Genomic DNA, 27,512 nt, shown 5'->3' on the forward strand with positions numbered 1-27,512 from the left:
GAACGTCACGTGAGTAAAGAGGGGAGGAGGAAGGTGGAGGGCTGTGACGTCATGACGTGGAGGGCTGTGACGTCATGACGTACGGTCATGGATGTAAACCAAGATGGCCGCCATTGAAGCCTATGGAGCTGCTCATTGGCGCATGGTTCCAAAAAAGTTTTTAGTTGTTGTTGTTGTTGTTGTTTTATGGCGGTTGGCATCCGAGTGTTGCATTACCGCCAGACTTTATTCCGCATTACTTCCTGAATATCTCCTCCCACTTTTGTGACGTCATCGCCGTGAGGCTTTGGCGTCGGGAGCGCGCACGTCACAGCAGCGTGAAAGACTGAACAGTCAACACGGATTTTTGGAATAATTCAACTTGAAATAGTCTGTTTATGTAACGTATAATGATGGATTGTTATATCCATCTATAAATATAAGTGTATCATGTTGTAAAGCTCTGATATTTAAGAGAATTATAAAGAAGTGTTAAGATAAAAAGTCTGGTTTAATGACAATGAATTAGATTTAGAGGTGTAATAACGTCCCCATCATTTTCTGTAGTTTTTGGTTTGGGTATTTATTTTGTTATTAACTTTTCAGTTATTTATTTACATAATATAAATTGGCCAATATGCTTTTGTTTTAATCAGATGAGAAGAAATATAAAATATAATCATCAATTCTGTTACATAATGGAGTTAAACAGTATTTAATTATATTCACTTTTTCCTTTTGTGTCGTTTTTGTATCATGTCAATCTTTAATAAATACAAAACACATTTGTTTATTAATGTATTTAATAAGAATAATGAACATGAATGAACTTGTTCAATAAATGCAAATCTGATTATAACTACAAATGATACATTGATTTTAGCCAGTTTTAGTTGAGTTTTAAAGCTCCAATGAGTTTTAAAGCTACAATGTGGGAGTCCCTTGTGTACTGTTCATTATTATTATCATCATTAATAGAATCAGAAAATGTATTGCCATTGTCAAAGAAAATAATTCACAAACAGTGGAACTTGCTTTGGTGATTCAGTGCAACATAAAAAGATTAACAATGATAAAACAACCTGTATAAGTCAAATAGAACAAACTGAATAAGATAAGATATTCCTTTATTGTCCACACATGAGGAAATTTCGTTGTTGCAACACAGTAGATACAGAGGAAAAGGACAGAAAACTTATAGGAAGTTTAAAAAACACTCTTAATAGATTGATCTTAATAGAAGAACTCTTATAAACAAAAACTCCTATAGACAGAACCTCTCATACCTTAATAAGGAATGGAGGGGAAAAATAAAGATAAAGATAAAATAAAAACAGCGTGAGACAAAAATAATACTAATAATAATGGTAAAATAAACACTCTATTTACATCAGTTATATGCACATGAATGTGACATTATTGCGTTAAATACTGAATATCTCAGTATTTAACAAGACTTTGTTTCCATGGCAAGCAGTCTTCTGTACTTCAGTAAACTCCTCCGTTCAGCTCCATCGTATGACTGAGAGACAAACCGAACATGTCACAGCTTTAGATTATACAAGTCATATAACATAAGATAAGATAAGATATTCCTTTATTGTCCCACATGGGGAAATTTCATTGGTGCAACGCAGGTAGATACAGAGGTAGATACAGAAGAACAGATCACTTATAGGAAGTCTGAAAAACACTTTCAGTAGAAGATCTCCTATAAATAAATAAATACTCCCATAGACAAATAAATAAATAAATACCATTGCATGTGATCCCGACAGTAATTGCACATGAATTGCACATGAATTCCAACAGCAATTGCACATATGACAGAATTGCACATCAGTATTAGGTTAGGTCAGTATTGCGACTTCACATACACTTCACATGTTTTAGATTATACAAGTCATATAACATACACTTCACATGTTTAGATTATACAAGTCATATAACATACACTTCATATGTTTTAGATTATACAAGTCACATAACATACACTTCACATGTTTAGATTATACAAGTCATATAACATACACTTCATATGTATTAGATTATACAAGTCATATAACATACACTTCATATGTATTAGATTATACAAGTCATATAACATACACTTCACATGTTTTAGATTATACAAGTCATAACATACACTTCATATGTATTAGATTATACAAGTCATATAACATACACTTCACATGTTTTAGATTATACAAGTCATATAACATACACTTCATATCTTTTAGATTATACAAGTCATATAACATACACTTCATATGTATTAGATTTATACAAGTCATAGAACATACACTTCACATGTGACACAGCAGTGGCTCTTTTGAAGAACAATTATCATTTAGTTTTTTTGGTCATAACAAAACAGACATTTTATAAATTCAAAGTACTGATTCTACACTGTTTACTTTTAGTCGAGGCACAAGTTATTATTAAAATACCTTTTGCTTTGGAGTCGTCAGGAGTTTACTTGAGATGACTCTGTGTCTGTAGTGACCTGTAGTGACCTGTAGTGACCTGCAGTGACCTGTAGTGACCTGTAGAGCTCTGGACAGCACAGACAGACTAAACTCACTGGTCAGCACTGAAGATGAGAAAGATACTCATTAGAACATTGATATATTATGCACATTTAACAGAGAAACGCTGGAATATGCTATTGACAGATTTACATTTCGCTCTGTAACACAAAAGTTCCTCTTTTTACATTATTTTTTAAAGCTAGAACCAAAAGTAATTTACTTATGCATAAGTTTAAACCTTAGAAGTTAGAACATAACTGACATGTTTGCTAAATCTCTACATATTCCATGGAAGTAAATCCATGACATTCCTATAGAAAACAAGCTTGTGCTTTGCTGTTTAAACACAGCACACTTCATTATTAAATGGGTAATAAAACCTCAAATGTGGTCTCAGCCCCTGTGAGACACGACTGTCACTTTTACATACGTTTACATTTATATGTGTAAGATATGACCCATTTCAGCAGGTTATATTTGAATTATTGGTAGTTTTTTATAGCACATAATACAAACATCACTTTATTTCCCTTCTTTCTCTAGTTTTCTTTGATCTGTGCATAACCTCTTGTCTCTTAGAACATTTAGTAAGAGAAATAATTAGTTATTTATTTGCAGAAGCACGAGCCATCACGACGTGTTGTTGCATCTTTGTGTAGCTAAACTTTAGCTTACGTTAGCTCGTGTTAGCTTGTGTTAGCTCGTGTTAACTTGTGTTAACTTGTGTTAACTCGTGTTAACTGTGTAATTGATGTTTTGCACTTCATATGGAACGATGTGTGAAACGTGAGGAATGACATACAAACAACTTACGTGTATCGTGGTCTCGTCTCGTCACTTTCTTCTGCTTGTGTTTAGTTTCCGTCACATGTTCTCCTGAGGCTCGTTCATGAGGGTGACGTGCGCGCTCGGTGCGCGTACACCGTTCTCCGGGAGGTTAAAAATGTATTTTTTAAGTATTTTAGAAACAGTTGAAGAGTGAAATTCCTTCTATTTTATTTTTAGACTAAAAACAATTTAGCATGTTTGGTCATTTTAGAGGCCGAACTCTTGAAATGGTCCGACCAAAAGGCTGCATTCTGCGAAGTGGCCACTACTCAATTTGGAGCCAGAGGCAGAGGGGGCGTACCCTATCCAGATAATATAATACATCCATGGGTTAACGCAACATTTGAATAATTGTCTGGTTTAAATATAATTTCTTATCTGTTTTTTTATACATGCGTCAAATGTAGGGCTGTAACGTCGTGTTTTGATCATCGCAACCGTTATCTGGACAATACAGACTAAAACACATAAGAAACGACCTTTTACAACGAAGACCAATCAATTAATAATGCACTTTATTTGTGAATATATTTTAGCTAGAAGCCTTCAGTCACCATATTTTAACCTTTATTTGGTTGACAAAGTCGGACGTGGATACTTATTTTTTTTAATCTCCCAAAGGCCTAAAGGGCGCCAGAAAAGGTTTGAGAAGCTCCTGATTAGTGAATTTTAAAGAAAAGCCTTATAACAGGGTGGTTCAACAAAAACTCTAAATACTTGACAAGAGCAGATTATTTTAGTTGTTTGCGTTGTATCTTCATGATCTTTTGCATGATGTTTTAAGCCAATAGGCTATATTTTTTCTCAGGTGAAAGGAGCAGAGGCAGTTTGAAGAATGTAGGGCCCAGCGGAACAGGGAGCCAGAGTGTATGTGTATAAGTACAACAAATTTATTTTTTGTTTAAAGCCCAGTCCTGTATGCTTGAAAAACATGCATCCTTAAGGGGCTTCCACACCGCCGCGGCCGAAGCGTCCAGTTTACATTCAAAGTCTATAGTAAACGCGCGTCGAGCACGTAGTGCGTTATCCGCGGCGCAATTTCTTAGTTTTTGCGGCGCGATTGGTGCGTTTTCTTACGCTCTCAACGTTTTGAGCGCGGAAGACATCTCTCATATATTTTCGGAACATTCAGAACAAAATATATAACTTAATTTACCTCAGATTTACAGAGTTTAGTGCGTCGCTTGTTGACTCAGCAGAAGACGGCAACGTTTCTCAGTCAGTGTTATTTTTATTCTTTCCTCGTAAGCCACCATGTTTGTTTAGACACAAACGTGACAATGCGTTTGTCTGATTGGTCAATCCGCCTGTCAATCAGTCCCTTTGAAAATTGGAGCGACTGGGTTGGATCCCAGACCAAAACTTGTAAATTATTTTCAAAGCGTGTGGTCTTGGCTGGTCAGACAAGAGTCATGAGTTCTACAATTTACTGTATGCCTTCCCTTCTCTCATCCCCCTTTAATGCTGAGCTGTCCTGTCCAATAAAGCCTACGGGCCAAAAAAGAAAAAAGAATAATACTTGACACACATATCCACTCTTTAAAAACATGTGTCCGACCTCCATGGAAAATGTAACAAGGTTTGGTTTTTAACTTTATTTTTCCTTAATAGAATAATACCTTTATAAAGTTGGACCCAAATGTGTTGTTGAAGCATCAACAAAAAAATAAGGGGCATGTGCTCTAATATTTGGTAGGACTGACTTGAGCTTTGATTACAGCACACATTCGCTGTGGCATAGCTTCAATAAGCTTCTGCAAAATTAAAATATGTATTTCAATTCGTTGTATTGATGATGGAGAGAGTGACCAGTGCCTTCTCCAGCTCGTCTCAAACACTCTCATTGGGGCTCAGATCTGTAGTAGATTAGTTTCTGCTTCTCCTTGGATGTTTTCCCAGCTCGATGCCAATTATTTGACCCTTCTCAAACACACTGACATCTTCTCCATGACCACAGGATTTGTCTTTCCACATGGTTGTTTCAGAAATGAGAATCCACTCACCGCATCAGTCGGGTTTAAATACTGTGTTGTTGGTGAAAGATCATCACCTGCAGCAGTTGTCCAGTAGGTAGAGGACCTACTGAAATTACTTCGTTGAATGGAAGTTTTTATTTTAGGAGAGGCAGTGTATAAATATTGGTTTTGTGCATCATATGCCACAGCAAATATATTGTGTAGCCTAATGATTTCATAGAATAAACTTGTTTTATGAATACAACATTTAAATAATGGTACATTTAAAACATCTAATGTAGGGTTAGGGTTTTATTAATTGCACTTTACAGAACGTACAAAGATACAGTATGTATCTTATTAAAGGACAGTGGTTCTCAAACCATGGTAAAGGTACCACTGGTACCTCGGCTAATTCAGCTCTACTGCTTATTTAAGTACATTTGATCCATTTTGGGTTAGTCCTCATTTAGAACTACTTCAACATATATAGCACAAATGTAGACCCATTTTTATTTTTATTTAGTCCTAGTTTAGATCTGGAATAGTCCTGGTTCAAAACTAGTTGTACGTGGAAAGAAAATATTTGTTTCTGGTGGTGTGAAGAGTTTGAGAACCACTGTTTCCCATGGGATTCACAATTATGAGAATCTAGGACTATTGTTCCAGTGATGAAAAACAAATCTTTGAATGGTAAAATATAACAGGAAGTTGAAACCCATGAATAGATAATTCATTGAACAATCATTTTGTGCTGCTCAGGGGTTGAGTGGATAGCACATGTGCACTCCATCTGAGCAAACCGAAGCACTGTGAGTTTGAATCTGTCTCTCGACAGTTTAAAGCAGAAAGTAACATCATAAAACAACACATTTAAATCATACTTAACGATGCTTATCAATGGGCAGCAGCAGAATAAGTGGTTTAGTGAAGACCCCGACCAGGGCCCCTCTCCTCAGTCCAGCCCCCCCAGCCTTATCCACTACTTTCACCCTGAGCTCCAGCCCCTGCAGCTCATCTTCACCCAGCTCTGTGAAGAAGAAATCTTCATTAAACCTGTATGTGACCCTGCACTGCCTGATGGTGGCACTCTTCTGTCTTTGCTTCCTCCCGGGTATCAGACACACATGGAGGGCACAGCTGAGGGCCGATACCTCCTCCACAGATGCCACGCGGAGCCGGATGGTGCACCCAGGGGACAAAGGGGCAGTGGGGATATGGTAGTGCTCGATGGAGAAGCGAATGGTCCCGCGTCCCTCCAGTGGAAGCACGTGTTCTGCAGGCAGTCGATCCCAGCAGTGCAGCAAGTCCATAGGGAAGAGCATCGGCGGGGACAGGTCTGGGGGGCTCCTCTTTGCAATCTGAATCGGGAGATATATGAAATGAGTTTGTCCATTTCTACAGAAAGTCACTAATAAAGTGGGCCTTTTGTGATCTATTAAAAAAAATGTCATGTAAATGAGAAAAAACGCTGAGGTTTGTTCATAGGGTCTTTCAGAGAACATGTGTGCATTTATGACTTCTTATATTCATGAAAGGATTTGAAAATTTGCATTTCTTTCAGCCCAACTTCAGTTATGTTGTAACTGTTGTGGTCTATTCTTTGGAAATATCAGATGCTTTGTTTTATTCATACATTTTTGTTATCAAATCTGGGAGAATAGTCCCTCATCTGCTTGAAGAGTGGGTCCAGCTCCAGTCTCCCTTGCATCCGTCTGTCCGTCTGAGAGTCAGATCTCTCCTTCACTCTGGAACTCCTCCAGGTTTCTACTTTTTCTTAAGGAGGTTTTTTGTAGTTTTTCCTGGCCGAGAAGGAGGGTCTAAGGACAGAGGACTCTGAGACATCGTCCCTCGCCACCACAGACATTGTTTTGATTCATTTTTCACTGTCGCCCTCAGAGGCAACTGTTGTTGTGATTTTGGGCGTCACAAAAACAAATTGAATTGAATTGAATATAGTATTTATGCATCTCAATGGAGGATGTTTGGAAGAATTCTGTTTGAAACATGTATTCCGATATTTTAGGACACTAAGTCAAAGTGCTCACTATTTGCAGAGAAAGAAGAAGCCTGGAGAAGCTGTGGTTATATAAAATAAAAAGAATACAAGATTTTTTTAGTAAATACGTAATACCAAATATAAATAATGCTGTGCATTACTGAATGTTTATCAGTTACATTAATTGAAAATTAGAAATCCGATAGTATCTCACTATATTATTATCTCACTACTATCTCACACTGGTCCCAGTCTTTATAATTTGCTGCTGTGCCGTCTTTTTAGGATGTTGTCTTTTCATGATGATGCTAATACCCACTCAATTGTCTCAATTAGTGCTGCTCCAGTTTGTATTTTTGTCTTTCATTCATTTCTCCAATATGGATTTTTGTATTGTATTGTATATACAATTTCACATTTTAAGGTCGACCCATTTGCTACACTGATTGATCACATGACCACATCAGCTGCCAAATGGCACCAGATTTTATCTCACAAAAAACCCTGACAAAGACATGTTAGAGAAGAAGGCAGTCCATGTAAAATAAAGGACGTTTAAATATTTTCCACAGCTATACATAGTGCATCAGATTATTTAATTTTGACTGTTATTCTACTTTTTTTCAAATTAATTTGCAAGTGTTTTTTTCCCAATACCCAACATTCTTATACTATAAATGTCATTACCTATCATTGGATTAAACCCCTAATCTCACCTGTGTTAAGGCGGGGCACGAGGTTGCGCCCCTCATCGTGCAGGTAGATGTGAGGGGGGAGGAGTCACTGGAAGAGGGGCTTTCACACAAGGATGAAATAGACCCAGACTGAGGGGCCACTGCGCCCCTCGTGGTACTCGCTGCTCTGAGGGCTGTCCTGGGATGGGGAGGACCTGGACCCAGGTTTCGATCAAACAGGTAAACCGGGCGTCGGGCATGGAACAGCGACTCCTTCCGTCTGGTGTTGGGGCGTTCGTACAGTCCCGTCAGACCTAAACGTTCTTTTTGTGTCGCCATCTCCTGGTTGGGATTTTGGCACCGTTGGACCGGGTGTGGCTGGACGAGGGGCACGGACAGGCTCTTGCACAGTCTGGGAGGTAAGCAGAACTCTGGGATCTGGTCCGGAGTGATGATGTTCTGATGGAGACGATGAAAACGTCCAGTCTCCTCGTTCTTGTCCGTGAACCAGTCCAAAGATACAGTGTCCCTCAGCTTTGCCAGAACCCACATCATGAGGTAACAAAGTGGAAGAGTAATTGTCAATGATAAAGCAACAATTTTCTAGGTCTCCACTCTGATTTCTACTCTGATCTGGTCTCTGGATAGGTCTCTTGTCTGGTCTCTGCTCTTGTCTCTAGTTTGATCTTTGGTCTAATATCTGCTCTGGTTGCTCATCTTTGCTCTAGTCTCTGGTTCAGTCTCTGGTCTAGTCTCTGCTTTGGTCTCTAGTCCAGTCTCTGCTCTGGTCTCTGTTCCAGTCTCAGCTCTTGTCTCTGGTCCAGTCTCTGTTCTGATCTTTGCTCCAGTCTCTGCTTTGGTCTCTGGTCCAGTCTCTGATTTGCTGTCTGGTCCAGTCTCTGCTCTGGTCTTTGCTCCAGTCTCTGCTCTGGTCTCTGGTCCAGTCTCTGATTTGCTGTCTGGTCCAGTCTCTGCTCTGGTCTCTGTTCCAGTCTCAGCTCTGGTCTCTGGTCTCTGATCCAGTCTCTGATTTGCTGTCTGGTCCAGTCTCAGCTCTGGTCTCTGGTCTCTGGTCCAGTCTCTGATTTGCTCTCTGGTCCAGTCTCTGCTCTGGTCACTGTTCCAGTCTCAGCTCTGATCTCTGGTCCAGTCTCTGCTCTGGTCTTTGCTCCAGTCTCTGCTCTGGTCTCTGGTCCAGTCTCTGATTTGGTCTCTGGTCCAGTCTCTGGTCCAGTCTCTGCTCTGGTCTCTGGTCCAGTCTCTGATTTGGTCTCTGGTCCAGTCTCTGGTCCAGTCTCTGCTCTGGTCTCTGGTCCAGTCTCTGATTTGGTCTCTGGTCCAGTCTCTGGTCCAGTCTTTGCTCTGGTCTCTGGTCCAGTCTCAGGTCTGATCTGGGCAGTAGTGCGTGTGTCCCTGCCCTTTATACAGAGCCTGGTCTACTGCCCACGCCTGAGTCAGATAAGGTTTACTCCGCTTCAGCTGCTCCATGTGAAAAGACCAGTCACTTTTAACATGATGGAAAGCTGCTTCTGTCATAACCACCCACAAAGACAAGGTGGGGGAAGTGTCTTGCTCAAGGACACAGGAAATGTATAAACTGGTAAGAGCTGGAAACCAAACCACAAACGCTTTTCTGATTATGTTTCTCCGTTTAGCTTTTCCATGGCTCTCCTGTTCCTCCTGGCTAATGTAAAGTGAATTATAAAAATTAACTAGTAAGGAGCTCTCCGATTCGTTAGAGCCACTTGTAGACCAATGTGTAAACTAACCAGAGAGCACCTACGTTCACTGTTATTATTTTCTTTACTTTAGCCAGGTGTGCAAGAGTTAATTGGAGAAGGCACGAATTGCTAAAGGTAAATGAAAAGTAAAGTTTTTACAAATCCATTTAATAAATTGTATTCATTGTGTTTTTTTAAAAAAAAATCTTAATCAATCATTTAATAGACTTTGTAAAACTCTCTGACCCTTACCAGGAACAAAATAGTAGAAGATGAATAAATGAATTTGTTATAATCCTCTTATTTATTAAAGCATATTAATCAGAACTTTCAAGGTGAATCTATAAATGTAAATGCATTCAAAACTTGGACAGCCAATTCCCTACATATATTAAAATCAAATAGGAAAGAGAGGGGGAAATTGCTTTGATGGACAAAGAGTGGGAAAATGTGTGTACTTCATAATAGACCACCACAAAATCTCATGTTTGGAAGGAATTCTGTAGGAAGAATGTGTTTTGGGACTGTCCTGTTACACAAAAATATTGGGCACAAATTAACAAGGCAATGTAGACTATTTTTGACACTGCCATACCACCCAACTTCGGAACAATGTATTTGGACCTCAAAACCCCCGCCATGGATGGACATCTTTGGAATGTACACCTGGCAGCTGGGAAGAAGGCCATCATTAAAAAAATGAATGACACAAACTGCTCCGACGATTAAGGACCGGACTGACATCATAACTGACATATACGTACAAAAAAATACTTCTGGACTCAATTTGAAAATGGACAAATTCAATAAACAGTGGACAACAAGTGGGACTTTTATTTTATGCTTTTCACCCCTCTTTTCTTTGGATGTCACCCCCTTATTTAGGTGTTATATACGCAATCTTCCTGGTCAAAAGTCAAATTCATCTCATTACCATAATCAGTCTGTGGGAATTGCCTCTGTATATTTTGATATGAATAAAGTTAATTAAACAATATTTATTGACATTTACTGACATGTGTTTCGGTCAGTGCTGCTCTGGTCTTCTCCTGTTGTTTGTCCTTTAGAGTACACAGTGATGACGTCAGTGCACTCCTCTCAGACACTGACCTCTGCAGTTCAAAGCCTGACCACGTTTGCTCCCAGAAGACATCCGGGGGCCTCTCTCCAGGGGCCCACACTCCTCTGGGGCCTCACCTTTACAGTCGAGGGACCGCCTACAGCTGTGGCTCTGACTCATCCATCCAGGGCTGGAGTAGAAGAAAAAAATCCCTGGTCTATTTGGTCTGGACCGGCCCCCTAGTGTGATCTATCGGCTGGGCAACGGCAATAAAATCTGGAATTTTGTTTTTAACTAACGACAAAAAAAACAAAGTTATCATAAATCAATATTATTACATCTTTAAAACAATAACAGGCTATTATATAGATGATTTTTGATTAAAATCACTGATACAAATCTAAATATAGTGATTTTAATTGAATGATTATATAAATAGAAGTTTCCATCGGGTCCCCCTGTTAGGACCCCCAGTTTGTGCTTGTTAAAGAAGAACTAAGTCACATTTTTACCTTATAATAAACATGTGATAGTTGGAGTGTCTGTCGTCACTCCCTCCTGGACGGAAAACCAGCCTTGCAACATTTGCCGACATCAACCTGAAGATAACTCTCCTGAGAAACCCTGGCTCTTTACTTGTGTTTAGCAACTTTAAATGGTTTGTATGTGATTGTACTGCGTTTTTTGTACATGATTGTACTGCATATAGGCATATGTTTGTGTAGGACCGTGTGGACATGTCCCCATCAATCTTGCACTGACAGGGGACAGTCCTCACCAACATTTACGTCACCACGGATGACAGATCATGGAGAGGAGCAGGATTCTGTGTGACAAATGGACCAACCCCTTTTCTATTCTTTTATTTTCTTCCAATATGCGCAATTGATAAATGAGTTCCCTGATGGAGAGAGCAGGTGCTTGCTAGATTTTCCTATCCACAACAAATTGATCACTGGTGCTGAACAATTAGCATACGGCAGTGGCGTTGACTGGGTGTCTTGGTGAAACATCACAAGGGGCTTCCAATTACAGACTCCACCCCTTCTTCTCTTTACCTTTGAACTAAAAAAAAAAGAAGAAGCTGCCCATAAACATTAGTATGGTTCTTCTGATTTGCAACAATGCTGTTGGTGAACCCATGACTGAGGACAGTATGGTAAAGAAACTGGGCTCACTGATGTTATCCTGGTATGGCTGATGGTTAAAGTATAAAACTACCGTCAATAGAGACCTGTCAATGACATTTAATTACTGTAATGAGCCTGTTGCAGCCTAAGGACTGGCCTCAAATTTGCCTGTCTTTCCTGTTGGGAAGCTATATCTCTGACTCACGGGAGTTGGACCTTTGTGCTGTTTCACAAATTTTACATCATTCCATTCCCTGAAGTCACTTCTCAGAGCGCTCTTTCACTATCACTACTTTTTCTCTCTTTGGGCACAGACAGAGAGACAGACCATAAAACCATCATGCAACCAAGTGAATTGCAAGTGACCTGCTAAAATTGTACTAATATAGCCTAAAATACACCGACTCTGAATCCAAAGTTACACCCTCGTTATACTGTCTTATTTTGATAAAGAAAGAAAGAGAACAAAAATGTCTTGTCTGTTATGTCTGTTTTCTGAGAAAGTGTTTTCACAAGAGAGCTGCTAGAGAGCGCTATTGTCAAAGTTACTTAGTCCTGCTTTAAAACGCCCCTGGATTTTGTAGCACAGAATCAAAACTTTGTACAGAAATGAACAGCAGTGGTCCAAACTGGTCCCAGGCGTTTTTTTCTGTGATATTATAAAATATGTTGTGTGCGCGTAAACTCTTTGATCGCGCTGCATAGAAAATAAAATATTTTTTCAATCAACAAAACATAACCAGAACAATGCAAATATTAAAGCCGCAAGCGGCATCCAAAGGCCCTCGCGGGCCGCCGGCCTTCCGACTCTGCGCTTTCGACTTGATAAAGATGGCGCCCTTATTGTGTGTTGAATAAAAAAAGAACTTGACAGACGGCGACACATTGGACATGGCCAATCCAGTGCAAATCAACACAAGTGTCAGTCAAATGTGCTGCGCCGCCGCACAGAGACCGTAGCACTTGGAATAAAAATATGGATAACTTTTGATGCCGCGCTTGTGTAGATGATATTTCCCAAAGTAAAGCTTGATCGAGCTATTGCCCACGGAGGAGTTTGTTAAAGTGTGAAGCGTAAATGTGAACATTTCAAGGATTTGGCGTTTTTCCCATTTGTGACAGTATATTTGCAGCTCCACGGCACAGAGACCGTAGCACTTAAAATCAAAATATGGATAACTTTTGATGCCCCGTTTGTGTAGATGATTTTCCCCAAATATGAGCTTGATCGGACAATCGCCCTAGGAGGAGTTTGTTAAAGTGTGAAGCGTAAAAATGTGGTGATTTGAGCGATTCTACGATTTTCCCATAAGGATAACATGGGATGTTTCTGTCAACGCTACGGTTACGCCGTACAAAATATGACTTTGGCTCTCATACTCTTATGATCAGGATGGCAAATTAGAATTTTGTTCAAAATATCATGTCATTTGGAAAAACTCTATTGTTTATAGGCCACTCTGAAGGCCAAATAGTCAGAATTCTGGGAAACGTTTGCGGCTCCGTCGCACAAAGACCGTAAAAGTTATCCTTAAAATTTGGATAACTTTAGATACACCACTTGTCTAGAGGACGTACACCGATTTTGAGGTTGGTGGGCAAAACGCACTAGGAGGACTTCGTTAAAGTGTAAAACATAAAAATGTGGTAATTTGAGAGATTTTGTGGTTTTCCCATAGGGATAACATGGGAGGTTTCTGTCATCGCTACGACTACGGCGTAAAAATTTAGGCATTTTTGTGATTGGCTTTTGTGATCGGGACGGCAAAATAGAATTTTGGGTAAAGTTTAGACAATTTTGGTAAAACTAATTTTTGACCTTCAATGTTAATTTAAAGGTCACTCTGTAGGGGGCGCTATCACTGCCATTTCAATTTTGTCAGCCTAAACTGGTCCAAACTAGAAAGTTTAACAAATGATTCAAATTTGGTCCTAATCGGACTGGTTTTGATCAAATGGGAGCAATTTTTAGACCTGCAATATTCCAAAATAAGTTGTCCAACTTTGCGGCTGCGCCGCACACAGACCGTAAAAGGTATCTCAAAAAATTGAATAACTTTAGATGCCCCACTTGTCCAGAGGACGTACGCCGATTTTGAAGTCGGTGGGCAAAACGCCCTAGGAGGAGTTCGTCAAAGTTTGACGTGAACAAAATGGCTAACACAGCGTGTTTTCATTTTCAAAGGAAGATGGCGGCCATAGGGTAAGTCTGGGGGCGTGGCCACAATAATATTTTTTTTTTGTCCTCACAAGAGGAATGCGTGTCCCGAATTTCGTAGCTCTACGACAAAGTTGACCTCGGGGCGTCTTCCATAGGCGCAATGTATTTTGACTTTTGTCGGTGGCGCTGTCGCGCCATTTTTTAACGCAAAAAAAAATGGCCCAGAAAAAACAAAATTTTTCGCCGATTCTGAATTTTGGGCAAAGTTTGGTGAGTTTTTGAGCATGTTCAGGGAGTCAAATTAGAGATCAAAGCGCTGAAGAAGAACAAGAAAAATAATTAAAATAAAAATAATAATATTTTTAGCAAAAACAATATAGCCGTTTTTTCTATAACAACAAATTATACATCGTTTGAAAGCTCTAAGCCTTCCCCATGCCGCCATGGGGTGGAATCATCATTACGAGCGCTTACGCGCTCGTCACTCCCTATTTCGTCGGGATGCCCCGCCCACTCCCCATAGACTTCCATTGATTTGAGCAGAAACAAGCATGGCCCATGCCTGCGGCATGGATTATCGCGTACGGGACGATGCCAGGAGGGTTTTTGGAGGAATGCAGCGCTTCGCGCTGCTGTTGTCAACAATTTGTGAATGGGCGTAGCCCATTCACAAATTGTTGACTATTTCTGTCATAGCAGGAGTAAGTATGCATGATCCATGCCTTCGGCATGGGCTAGTTCACTGTACTTGCCAGGGGCGACGGGGCACCAAACATGCGGGCTGCGCCCGCATGTTTGGTCAGACAGTTGCAACGCTGCCTTCGGCAGCGTTGCGGGAGCAATAGGCCCTCCGCCCTGCTGGGGCTCGGGCCTAATGAGGTCTATCAATGAAACATCATTTTTAAAAAGTTTTTTTTTTACAAATTGGCCCATTTAGCACCATGATAAACAAATCTATCAGTGAAAGTGTGTTTCCTGGGGCTCTAAAACCTCCCATTGTCACCCCTACATTTAAATGGTGACAAACAAGATGTTGGCAACATAGGCATTCTCCCAGTAGCCTTAAAAGTGCTTAAAAAGATTGTAACAAAGCAACTAACTGAACACATTCTTTTCTTACGCCCAATGCAGTTTGGGTTTAAATGAAAATGCTTAACAGGTGCAGCCTGCTCCTTCTTGGAAACTACCAGGGCACACGTGGACAAGGGAAGAGTAGTGGGGGCATTCTTCCTCCATCTATACGCAAAGCCTTTGACACTGTCAGTCAACAAGCTCACTGACTAAAACATTTGAATGCACATTCAAAACTGGACCAGGTCTTATTTGAGTGACTGGCAGCAATCTGTTTGGGTGAATACACATGTATAAAAGCCATGTCAATGGGAGCAGTTTTTTTTATATATAGTCACCCTAGAGTAGGCACTGATGTTGATCTAATAATGTATTCTGATGAGTTGTATATATTCTATAAAGAAAAATCTTGAAATACATTGGTGTCAATTAATTGAAACTATGAAAATGTATGTGCTTCCCAAATTTCTGTTGGGAGGGACTGGTATCCCAATTTACATCCCCAATATGTTATTTGACGAGTGGGACAAAATAATATCAAGATGTGTATAGCAAGACAGAAAACCTCATCCTCATATCTGACGGAAAATCCTGCCACTATCAAAAGAAAAAGGAGGTTGGAGTATACCTCGTCTGAAAAATGATTTTATTTCAGCTGGTAGCAATGAATAATGTTGTGCCAGGGCTTCCTGTATAGGCCTTATTGACGGTGACAAATGGCTGGGTCAAATCCCTGGGTCAAATCTGTACTACCTGGAAAGAATAGAGTAAGAAGAGTTTACATTTTGTTTGCATTTGTAGTAGAACCAAGATAGCTGCAGGTGGCTTACAGGTCATGTGTCTGGCATGAACCGATTGGAGGATAATGCTCTCTCACATGCAGTTTTATAAAGTCTACGTAAAATAATTTCTTATTTGTCGAAAATTCCAACCTCTCCTCCTAATTCTGAGGGTGCATCTCCAGAGCAGTCAGGTCCTCCACCCCTCTCTGCTCGTATGGCTCTGCCGCTGCTTGTGCCATCGTAGCAGGATGCATCATTCCAGTATGTTTCCTAACTGCGCTGCCTTAGTCCTGCACTGCTCTTGTATAATTATGATGCTAAGACCCATCCAAACCAGGTCAAACTCTGGTGAGATTAGTTATGCTGCTCCACCACTAGAGAGCGCACTTGTATTTCCTCAGCCAACATTACTTCAATGCTCAAGACTGTTCTAATTTGTAACAGAAGAAAACACGGTAGACTTGCCTTTATTCAAATATTTAAGCCAGTATTTTTTGTTTTAACTTAAGTTCTAGTCTGAGAACTTTACTTAGGTTAGAAAGTTGTTTTTTAAAACGAGACACTGCAGGTGAAAATGGAAAAAATCTTAAAATTTGAGATGACATAAAAATAAAAAATAATTAGTGTATGACATGTTCATCATGTCATGTTTCTATGTATAACTAAGACATAAAAATTACATAATGGACAAATGCGAGAGACTTTGGACTATAATTGGGACAGATATGCCGGACTAAAAATATAGGACTATTTAGATGTGTTTGTGTAAATTGTATTTTATCTGTGTCATGTTCTTTGGATTGTAAATGTTAAAAAGTAATAATTTTAAAATGGAGGGAAAGGGGGCAAAAAAAAAAAAAAAAAAAAACTTGCTTCATTTTGTTTACACATTGGATAAATTGGAGATTTTCTATCATATCATATTTAGTCTATTTGAATAAAATATAGCTCTTAGAAAAACACAAAAATTCAGTCTTGGGTTAAACGTCAACATTAAATACAGAACAACATTATAATTGACATTTGAAAAATTAAAAAATTACATTCAGATTCAGAGTGAAAATGGACAAACTGAAAAGACAGGACCATTTGTGATGACTGCTTGAGTAACTGTTGCTCGCTCTCTGTGTCCTGTTGCTGTTCTATGTTTTTTATGTTGTTATGTATAGGGGGAAATCCATTTGGAGAAAACGGCTTTTGAAGTTACAATGTACCAAATAAATCTATGGATGGTGGTGGATTCAAACAATAAAACAGATCCAAAAGCAGAAGTGGCTCTTTTTAATAATGATAATACCGTACATTACGAGCTCGACAAGCCTCAACATTCACTCACTACACACCCAATGTGACGATGACATAAAAATACATGTTTTGCCTCACCTTTACAGTGAGGAAAATAAGTATTTGATCACCCTGTGATTTTCCAAGTTCTCCCACTTTTTTGGAGGAGTCCGAAACCACCAGTGACAGAAGCTAAAAATGAATAATCTGGAAATCACATCAGATGATTTTGAAATAATCTATGTTATTGCTGCAAAGTATTTGAACACCTGCCAATCAGTAAAATTCTGGCTCTCAAAGACCTGTTAGTCTGCCTTTAAAAAGTCCACTTCTACTCCACTTATTATATATCTATATCTAAATTAGTAGCAACTGTTTGAGCTCGTTAGCTGCACAAAGCTGTCCACACCACAATCAGTCAGACTCCAACTACTCCCATGGGCAAGACCAAAGATCTGACAAAATGACTAAAAATGACAATCTCCCTCGGACTGGGGCTGCATACAAGATCTCACCTCGTGGGGTATCACTGATGATAAGAGTGAGGAATCAGCAAAATCACGTTCATTTCAATATTGTAAAGTTTGGTTTGTGAGGGTGCAACTTTAAGAGCTGATCTTTATGACTCTGTGGAAGAAAAATGCTTTTGACTTACAATATCACATATACTGTAAATGTATGTGTGGATTCAATGAATAAAATAAAATAATGTAACAATCTTTAGGTGCAGATTGTATATATTGTTCCAGGTGAAAGCTTATATGACCTATACAGTCACTGGACCGTTTCTTCTTTTTGTACCTTCCTTGAATCTTATAATTTATTTTAGTTTTATGTATGATAAAAATTAAAAAAGGAAAACATTTATTGCATGAGAAAAATTAGATGTCAGTTTTAAAGTCGTGTATAACAATGAGTGCTGAAGAGTGCTGAGAGGAGGAGGTGGAGTGTTTGAGGGGGTTCGGGAGCATCATGTCCTCCTCTGAACAGCTTTATTACTCCAATAAAAGACGAGGGCACAGAGAGAGCAGAGGTAATGTGGGATAAACGATCTGAGCCTCTCCAATTAACACTAATGAGAGAGAGAGAGAGAGAGAGAGAGAGAGAGAGAGAGAGAGAGAGAGAGAGAGAGAGAGAGAGAGAGAGAGAGAGAACCTACTACTACCTCTTACTAACCACTTTAACTACTACTACTACAATTACTACAGCTAAAACAGAATTCAACCCTCTTTTGCTCTGAAGGCTGTGAATTCTTTCCAAGGTCAAGTAACAATAATAATCTGATGACCCAATAAAAAAAAGATTTTAGAGTAACTGTTGAATTTGAATTTGGAAGACAAAGTACAATTCATTTAAAAAATAATAATAATGTTTTGTTTTTCTTCAATTTCTTGTACAATTTCATTTCTTGCATCTTTCTTGCACCCTTTTTCCATAATTTTCCGTGTTAATTTCCCTGCACAGTGTGTCAGCCATCAGAAACATAAGTTAGAACAGGTAAAGGTAAAGTGCAGCAGTGAGAAGCTCTCAAGAGTTGTTGAGAAGGCCAATAGCTGTGGGATAAATGAGTTTTTGAGTCTATCGGTCCTATATCTGGGCATGAGGAAGCTCCAGGGCCTTGGACTGTGTGCAGAGGGTGACCAGTATCTGCCAGAATCTTCCTGGCTTTAGTCACCGACCTTGTTTTAGGTCCAAGATATTGTTCCACTGAGTCTCAATCATTTTACCACACTCTTTCACAATGAAATGTAGACAGCCACGATTTTCAGGTTCAACAAATTGAACAAACAACGAAAAGAAAACCGATTCCACAAAACAATTGTAAAACATTTTCATGAAGACACGATCAACATTAAAGACCCTGAGTTTTGTTCAAAAGTGCATCTTTGATGTGCGTTACTGCACACTGCGTCGGCCTAGGATTCAAAGGTCCACTTTGAAGATACTCTTTGTACGTATGTATTACTGCATGTTTCATGTCTATGAATACTAGGGTCTGAGCCAAAGGGGCTTTCCTGATCTGAGAACTCCAGAAGTCAGCTAATAATCAGATTTTGGTATGCATGGAAACGTAGTCATTGTTAGTTACTCAAGACAGAGGGATAGAGGCTCATCTAATAAAACAGAGGTCATCCAGGCAGCTAAGGAGGGTCCAGGTCCACCGGTCAGGACTGTGGCATCTAGTGTCCAGTCATCATGGAGCAGCAGCATCTGAAACAGTAAGTATGAGAACATGTGAACAGCAATGAACAGACAACAGGAAATTTCCCTACATTGGACAGTATGTGCCTTTTCTTCTGTTTTTTATATTTAAAAACTGGAGGGAAGAAGAAAAAACTGAAAATAAAATCATATTACAAGTGTTTGTCACCTTTGTTTGTTTGTGTTTGTGTGGCCTTAGTCTCTAGTTCCTTCTCTGTGTGAACATGCATCAAATGGGAAAAAGGTTCCTACAGTGAGAAAAACCCTATAAGTTTAATGTCTATGTACATCGTCCCTTCAAAATAAAGAATAAACCAATCCATCAAACAAAGTAAAGGTTTGTTTTTGATGAGGAAACAAAATTATTCAGCTCATGTGTTGAAGTGTATATATTTTTTTATGATTTTTGGCGTCTGTAATCAGCACAGCAAACTCTACTAAAGCTTTGTATTCTCTGCTCATTCACTAAAACAACTTTTCCACAGACTTTCACTTTGCCTGCTGACTTCCAAACTTTAGACGGACGTAAAAAGCTGAGGGCACTCATTTTAATTCACATTAATATTGAAAAGTTGTGAGTTTTTGGACTTCCTCCTTGGAGCGCACTTATCCGATGAGTCCGTGCGACCTGCAGTGAATAAAATGTGTGGTAATAATCTAATAATGAGATGATGCGTTTAATGGCCGCTCGTATTTAAGGCTGACAGACTGAAGATGGTGTGCGTTCGGAGCAGGTTCTCGGAAGATAAAACGTGACCCCAAGCAGTTCATCACGTGTGGGGGAGAAAAGGGAGGAGGAAAGAGGACACACGGGAAACTTGGAAACTTTGCAAACTTTTTCAGTGAAATCTCAGCGTACGGGGAACCAGGATGTACACAGAACAAAACACAGAACACTGAACATGACACAATACATTACATTACATCATGGCACACTTTTGTCCAACATAAAAAAACATTTTGTCTAAAGTTTGTCATATTTTTCCATTTCCAAATTATGTCTAAATGTAATTTTTTCCATTTGTCTAATATCTGTAACAAAGTTAGTCCAGTGTCAGCCATTTTTTTGTAATGGCCTTCTCACTGTGGACAGAAGTATGTTCCAAAAGTCCATGGCAAGAGTTTTGAGGCCCAAACATATAGTACGTCTGAAATTGAGTGGGATGGCAATGTCAAAAATAGTCTGCTTCCTGCTGCAGTTCCTGCAGTTTCTCCAACAGTTTGGATTTCCTTGTAAATAAGGGACACTTTGACATGTTGCTAAATGTGTTCATTTTTTCCAACAGAACTCCCTCCATATGTGATGTTATGGTCCTGAAAACAAAATTACTTACTTCTCTTTCCCCTTCATTTAAAAAAAAAAATTATTAGAATGGTTGTCCTTGTTATAATTTCATTTATATAATTTAAATATTATTTCTCTTGAAAGTTCGGATTTGCTTTAATAAACATTTCAGTCAGAGGGTTATAACGGTCAATAATTTTCAGACCTTGAATCTCAGGTCGGTGCTGTTTGGTGCAAAACGTTGGTCATGAGCCAACCAGTTTAAGATGTTCACATCTTTGTTTAGTTTGTATGTTTTAATTAACTCCTTCCATGTTGTAAGCACAGATTTTACCCACGGATTCTTAACTTCCTCCAAATGACTCAACCGTTTGTAAGGCCTGTACAGGAACCCCAGTGTCAAGTTACACTAAAAATGTTTCCATTGAGCTGGACTGGGTCCTTCCATATTCATGAAATACTTCATACATTTTTTTAGTCTGGGATTAGTTAACTTTCACCCAAAAATATTGCCCAATTTACACCTAAAGAATCGACTTTCATCCACAGGAATATTTGGTCAAATTTGATGAACATTCTGATGTGATTGTGAGTAAACCTGCCGGCCTGTCTTCCTCCCGCTCTGACACCGGTTCTGTTCTGTAAGCATGTGTATGTCTGCGGTCTCGAAGTCAGGCTAAGGCTTGATTGTGTTTCCTCGTCACCTCGGACCTGAGCAGGCCATAATTACCTCTAATTTCTCATCTCTGATTCCTGCAGGACTGACTCTGACCTGCGCCCTCGTCTTAACGCGCTCGTTCTGAACTCACGCTGCGTTTTATTAACACCAGCCTGGTCCATATTCATATCCACATGTAATATTAGCCTTCATCATTCATAATAACAGTAATTAAAAGGAGGACAAAGTGATATAGGGCTTATTGACGTGAACAAGTGGAGTTACAGGACGTCAGGTACAGCGAACAAAAGGGCAAGACAATGGAAAATTCGGATTAGCCCGAGCTACGACTGATTTAGACTTAAACGCCTGACATCGTAGCAGGCGTTTAAGTCGACGCAAAAATACAAAAATGAAAACAATAAAATAAAACCAAGAGTAAGGACGGATTTATCAAGCATTACATCATCTCTTGCAGTTTTAGGTATTATTGCATGTGCTGCTTTGTGGCTGCAGCAAATTAACAAAAAAAAGCCATGTTTAAACAATAGAATAAATGATCTAATATGTTCATAGTGTTAAATAATTATCAAATCAAATCAAATCAAATCAATTTATTAATTATGTAGTGGAATATTATTTTAATGCAAAATACAGCTGTCACACTGCAGGACATTAACCTGCTGCACATTAAAAGGTTTATCTTAAAAGAAGGATTTTACAAAAGTAAGAATGAGTTATTTCTCTAGATCTTCACTGAAACCTTCAAACACAGAGCTTCTCCTGGAGCATAAATGACAAATGAGCTCCTGCTTGTGTCTGTGTGATTGTCTTTTTGAATATGTGATTTTACATGTCACAACACAAGGACAGCGTTAAGCGTTTTATCTATTTACATATCTAACGGCACAGTTTTAGTAAAGAATGCTTACATTATTATCTTTTTGTCAACATCAACCATCTTTGACACATGAGAAAAGTGTTATTCATGGTCACACCACAGGACATTTGAGTGTTTTTTGTTAAAAATATAAAGAAATGAAACACAACTTTGTTTAATATACTTCATAGAAGACTTAGACAAAGAAAAAGATGATTTAGAATGTAATTTCAAATGGTTAAATTAAAAAAGGACCTAAATTAGAAGGCATTAGAATTGCCTGAATGTTCCAGAGTGCACAGTTGAGATGAGTTTAAACCTGAGTCCTTGATTTCCAAACCATAAAAGGAGGAAGTATGTACAGTATTTAAGTCGATCTAAGTAAAGCACATCACTTGTATTCACATGACACAGCTTTACAAATGCTTTTTCAGACAGAAAAGTGAAGCAGGGTGGACCACCACAGGACAGCCAATCAGTTCTACTCCAAAAGCCTCATACAGAGACCCACACGGCTCTTTCTCAAGAGCGATCCGTCAAATGTATTATATTCAGATGAAAACAGTGTGGTGCGGTCAGTTTATTGTCACAACGTTCTTGCCGCTGCACTGTAGTGGCCTGATGCTCCTGACTGATGTGACTCTGGAGACACAGAGGGAAAGCTTAATCAGTACGTTATTCTCCTCGAGAGGCTAGTACAAATGAAATGACAGGTAGCTAATTCTACTCAAGCCTTTACTATAAATTGTACCCAGTTTGAAATGTTTTAATTTTTTTACATTTTTCTTCACAAACTGCCTCTTGACCACGAAATGAAACAATCATTACAGAAACATGTGAACCTGTCATTTGCCCTTTATTATGCTTCTGGTTTATTACCTCAGAAGCCTTCATGTCTAATCCTCACTTCAAAACACTGAGCATGAGACGGACCTGCTGCTTTCTATTTAAACTATTTAGCTACATTTGATTTATGATTTAAAATGTTTCCATCAGACTGACACAACATAAAATAATGCACAGACTTTAAAAGAACATTTCAGAGATTATGCAAATGTCCGCCTCATTTATCAAACATCTGCGTTCGTCTCTGTCACCATGGTTCATGTGGTAATGATGAGCAAAATCACACAAAATGTCTGGGACAATGGACTGACACTTTAAAGACACTAATATTTGCCTGACCCAGTGAGGCTACGGGCCCCTGGGCCATGTAGGGTCAGATGAGGTGCAGTCTGGGGCCCCGCTCTGAGGGCCACAAAGAGCAGAACCTGATCTGTCTGAAGTGGCTTCTGTGTTCTCTCTGATGAGGGACTTTACAGGGGGAGATGGATGAATGTAGAGGGGCCACACTGTTTCATCAAGGGCCATACACTGTCAAATATGTGAAGTTAAAGGAGCGCTGTGCAACTTTTCAGCTCACGGGTCTACCACATTTTGTCTCCATGGAGATGTACTTAAGTAACATTCATCTTCTCTTCAGTTGTGCTATTTAGTGATTTATTTAGTCTGCTTAAAATAAATCAAGATATGAACGATTTGTGCCATTATATGTATTTATCTTATACTTTTTTTAAAAAGCTCACCAGTGCCTTAGAGGTAGATGCGTTTAAAACCATGCCGTGGAAATTGTGTTATTGATTTATATTATATTTTTTACTTTACTTCACAGCGTGTGTTAGATATAAGTCTATGTTTAATAGTTATTTATTTCGATTTTTGATTGCATGTTTCTAACCCAACTGTGCGTTTCTATCTTCTCTTATCTAAATAACGCTGCACCACACACACACACACACACACACACACACACACACGCACACATGCACACACACACACACACACACACACACACACACACACCTGAACAGGACAACCTTTAAGAGCCAGTGATCAGCTTTTCTTTCTTTTTTCAGGCATCAATGCGGAAAATCCTTCCTTGAGTTTTTATGATGGAGCTTTCTGACATCTCAACTTTCTTCAGACTTTATTTCAATTTAAAGTGCATATGGCGTGTTTTTTGTTTTTCCATTTATGACTTAAAATAGAAAATTGCAAAATTACTGGAAGTAGAGCTGAGTTCATCAACACAGAAAATTCCATCCAAAATCAAGGACAATTTAGGCACGAGGAACACATTTCTCTGCTCATTTAAACATCCATTTTACAAAATATATGTTGGCATTTGTTTTTATTTGTGAAGAATTAAACGTTTTGGCCCTTGGTTACATACGGTTGCCGCAGTTATTGAATTCTTCATATGTCACATCTGCTGCTCATTTTAATAAACTTCACCATAGTCAAAAACAAGAATTTTAGTAACATTTTAATTATAATGATTGCAAATGTTTAATTGAAAAGCCTATCATATGCAATTCAAGCTGAAAAGTTGCACCAAAATTATTATCTGTATCTGTAGGTCTCAGCTTTCTGTTATGCAACATCTTGAAGACTTTTTCCGATTGCAAAGATGTAATATTTTGTTTCAAATTGTTAATTGCTCAGCAGCGGTATATATTCTCCTCTTTCTGAAACCCATGATAGGATAGTTCACTTGAAAGCGCGGTAGAATGTGAATGTGTTAAAATGTCAAATGCAAATTATTTGGATTTTAGCATTGCTTGTCTAAAGTTTGATTCTTTTATTTGCATGTTCTCCCTGTGACTGCGGGTTTCCCCCCAAGATACTGATCGAATATGCTCAGGTTTAACCACACTGAAAATGGGTCAAGTGCAGAGGATGAGTTTAAGGGTCAATAAAGTGTATCTGAATATATTGTTCATGTTTACTGAGCCGATATTTCTCTGCGGCTTCCAATTTATTTACAAAACCTTTTTTGTTTTCTAAAATTCCCAAATTGCAAAATGGTCGTCACATGATTTCACTTTTCATATGTGTCCCGAATACATATTAACCAATTGAAGGTAATATAAATTAACTTTTTCAACCATACACGCATAGATATGAATAATGTGGGCAGATAATAAATGTGTCTTGTAAAAACACAATAAGCAGAAATATAAATTGCTCTATAGTTGTTGTTGGAGTTAATAAATAGTCATTAGATATTGTATTTCAAATAAACACATTTAATTTGCTTTGTCTCAAGGGCTAATTTTTTTTTGTTTTTTTACCTTTTTCCTCTTCAGAGTTTGTGAAGAACAGCTTTAAATACACACCTGCTAAGGAAATATTTAACCGAGGATTTTTGTATTTTTTTTCATAAAATTAACTGTGAATTTTAATTTCACCACTTCTGTTGCCAAAGTGTAGGCTCTTGTAAGTGTGACAGAATATGTTAAAAATGACATGTAGATGTTAAATATATTGACTTAAAAGGCGCATGCAGCCAGAAACACATTTTGGTACAAACCTTAAATCCAAATAGGTTTTATTTTTTTGATTCAGGAATTTTAGTTCGTAGAAAGTTTGTGTCCAAAATCCCAAGTAATTTAGAAAGAGGAGAAGATCAGACTCACTGATAAAATGTGTGATAAAACCTGTTCTAAACATCTCGGACAGCGCGCGTTGTAGTTTGTCTCTCTAAAATTCCTTTACATCTTTAAGGAGCGACACAGGCTGATGCTTCTCTGCTGTATAAAATGAGAACTATATTTTAATCGCTTCAAACGCGTGGCAATAGAACACGTTTGTGAGTTACACAATAAACATTTTTTAGACTCACACTAAACGTAGAGCCTCCGCAGAAGGACACGCGTTTTTAAAGTTGAACCAAAATTGAGCGTGAAATAAAGCCTAGAATCAGGACTTAAAATGTTTAATAATAATAATCTTCAAATACACAGCATAATACAAGCTCGACACGCGCAGATGTGAGACAGAAATGTGGCGCGGCCTCGGGCCTGGAGCGTGCACCGGCTCTTTGGTTCCGCGCGGCGGTGATTGGAGCTCACACACGGTGAAGCGGTCCACTGCGGACAAAGTGCAAACGTTTACAAACGGATCAGTCACAGGTTTAACAAGCAGGAGGGTCTTCTTCCGGAGCGCAGCTGTGCGAACGCGTCCCCAGCATTTTTGGTCTCTGTCTGTGCCCCAGTCCCGGTGCAGGGGCGTCCTGTCCGTGAGTTCGTGTGTGGCCCCTGTCCGGGTGTGAGACACAGCAGGGGCGGGCGTCCTGCAGCTCTGGTGTGTTTGGTTAGAGCAGCAGCGGGTGCAGGGCTGTGGTTTTGGACTCCAGCAGGTCAGATTTGTCCAGGCTGCTTGTGGGCACGCACAGCCCTCCAGGAGGGAGTGCGCTGAGGCCGGGCACGGGCCCGAGTCCAGGCGTGGCTTTGATGGGCACGGGCACCGCGGGGAGCGGCGGCGCGCCCGGGTTGTGGTACAGACTTTTGGAGACACTGAAAGGCGCGTAGTCTGCGGCGGCGGGCACGGGCTCGGACAGCACGTGCGGCCACATAGAGTTGACCATGCTGCTGATCTGCGCGGGCACGGGGTAACCCAGGTGGTGCATGACGCTGAGCGGGAGCGCCCCCTTGTACTCGCGCCCGATCAGGTTCTCAATGGCAAACGGGTGTCTGAAGGCCGCGGGCTGCGCGTGTGCGTAGCTCTGGAAGTGCGGCAGGCGCGAGCTCACCGCGCTCGCCACGTGCTCGTGGTGACCCGGAGGTTTGGTGCCCGCGTGGTGCTGGTGAAAGTAGTGCATCATTGGCGCGCTCTTACAGGACACGTGCTCTGCGCGGAGCACTTTGAAGCGCTTGCGTCTGCGCAGAAAGCTGCCGTTCTCAAACATGTCCCCGCAGTCCGGGTGCAGCGCCCAGAAGCTGCCCTTCCCGGGCTGGTCCGGCCTCCGCGGGATCTTGATGAAACAGTCGTTAAAAGACAGGTTGTGGCGAAGAGAGTTCTGCCAGCGCTGCGTGTTCTCGCGATAGTAGGGGAAGCGCTCCATGATGAACTTGTAGATGTCGCTGAGCGGTAGCATCTTCTCAGTGGAGTTCTGGATGGCCATGGCCGTGAGGGAGATGTAGGAGTAGGGCGGCTTCTGATCGCTGTACGAGCTCTTCCCGGGCCGCGGCATGGCTCTTGTGCGCGTGCTGTCCGCTCTGTCTGCGTCAAACTGAGTTTAGGCCATCGCCAGAGCGCACGGTGGTGCCTCAGCACTGTCCCCAGAGGCTACGTGCGCGTAAAGGTCCGTGTGTGAAGTCTGCGCTGCTTGGAGTGGCTCGGCTGCTCTCTGGAGAAGTGGCTGATGTTGGATGATGTTGCTTTAACTTAAACTGAGTTTGTCTCCGCTGCAAACACTCTGTGGTGTGATCCCGATCTGACACGCGCAGTGTTAGTGCTGTTTTAGAGAC

The 27,512-nt window shown here is 39.9% G+C and overlaps 2 protein-coding genes across 2 annotated transcripts; both read right to left on the minus strand.

Annotated features, from left to right (window-relative positions):
- Positions 1-6,011: 6,011 nt before the first annotated feature.
- LOC140347474 (C2 calcium-dependent domain-containing protein 4D) lies at positions 6,012-8,518 on the minus strand. Its single transcript, XM_072433912.1, has 2 exons — positions 8,009-8,518; positions 6,012-6,654 (listed from the first exon to the last, which is right to left on the minus strand). Exons 1-2 carry the CDS (start codon positions 8,516-8,518, stop codon positions 6,178-6,180), a joined length of 987 nt encoding a protein of 328 aa, XP_072290013.1. The 3' UTR covers positions 6,012-6,177.
- Positions 8,519-25,940: 17,422 nt separating this feature from the next.
- foxb2 (forkhead box B2) lies at positions 25,941-27,272 on the minus strand. Its single transcript, XM_072433254.1, has one exon. It carries the CDS (start codon positions 27,233-27,235, stop codon positions 26,357-26,359), a length of 879 nt encoding a protein of 292 aa, XP_072289355.1. The 5' UTR covers positions 27,236-27,272; the 3' UTR covers positions 25,941-26,356.
- Between the last annotated feature and the right edge of the window lie 240 nt (positions 27,273-27,512).

Source organism: Eucyclogobius newberryi, unplaced genomic scaffold (genome assembly GCF_026437365.1).
Source record: "Eucyclogobius newberryi isolate DKJ021-1_F unplaced genomic scaffold, fEucNew1.0.hap1 SCAF_6, whole genome shotgun sequence".
In the NCBI taxonomy this organism is placed as follows: domain Eukaryota; kingdom Metazoa; phylum Chordata; class Actinopteri; order Gobiiformes; family Gobiidae; genus Eucyclogobius; species Eucyclogobius newberryi.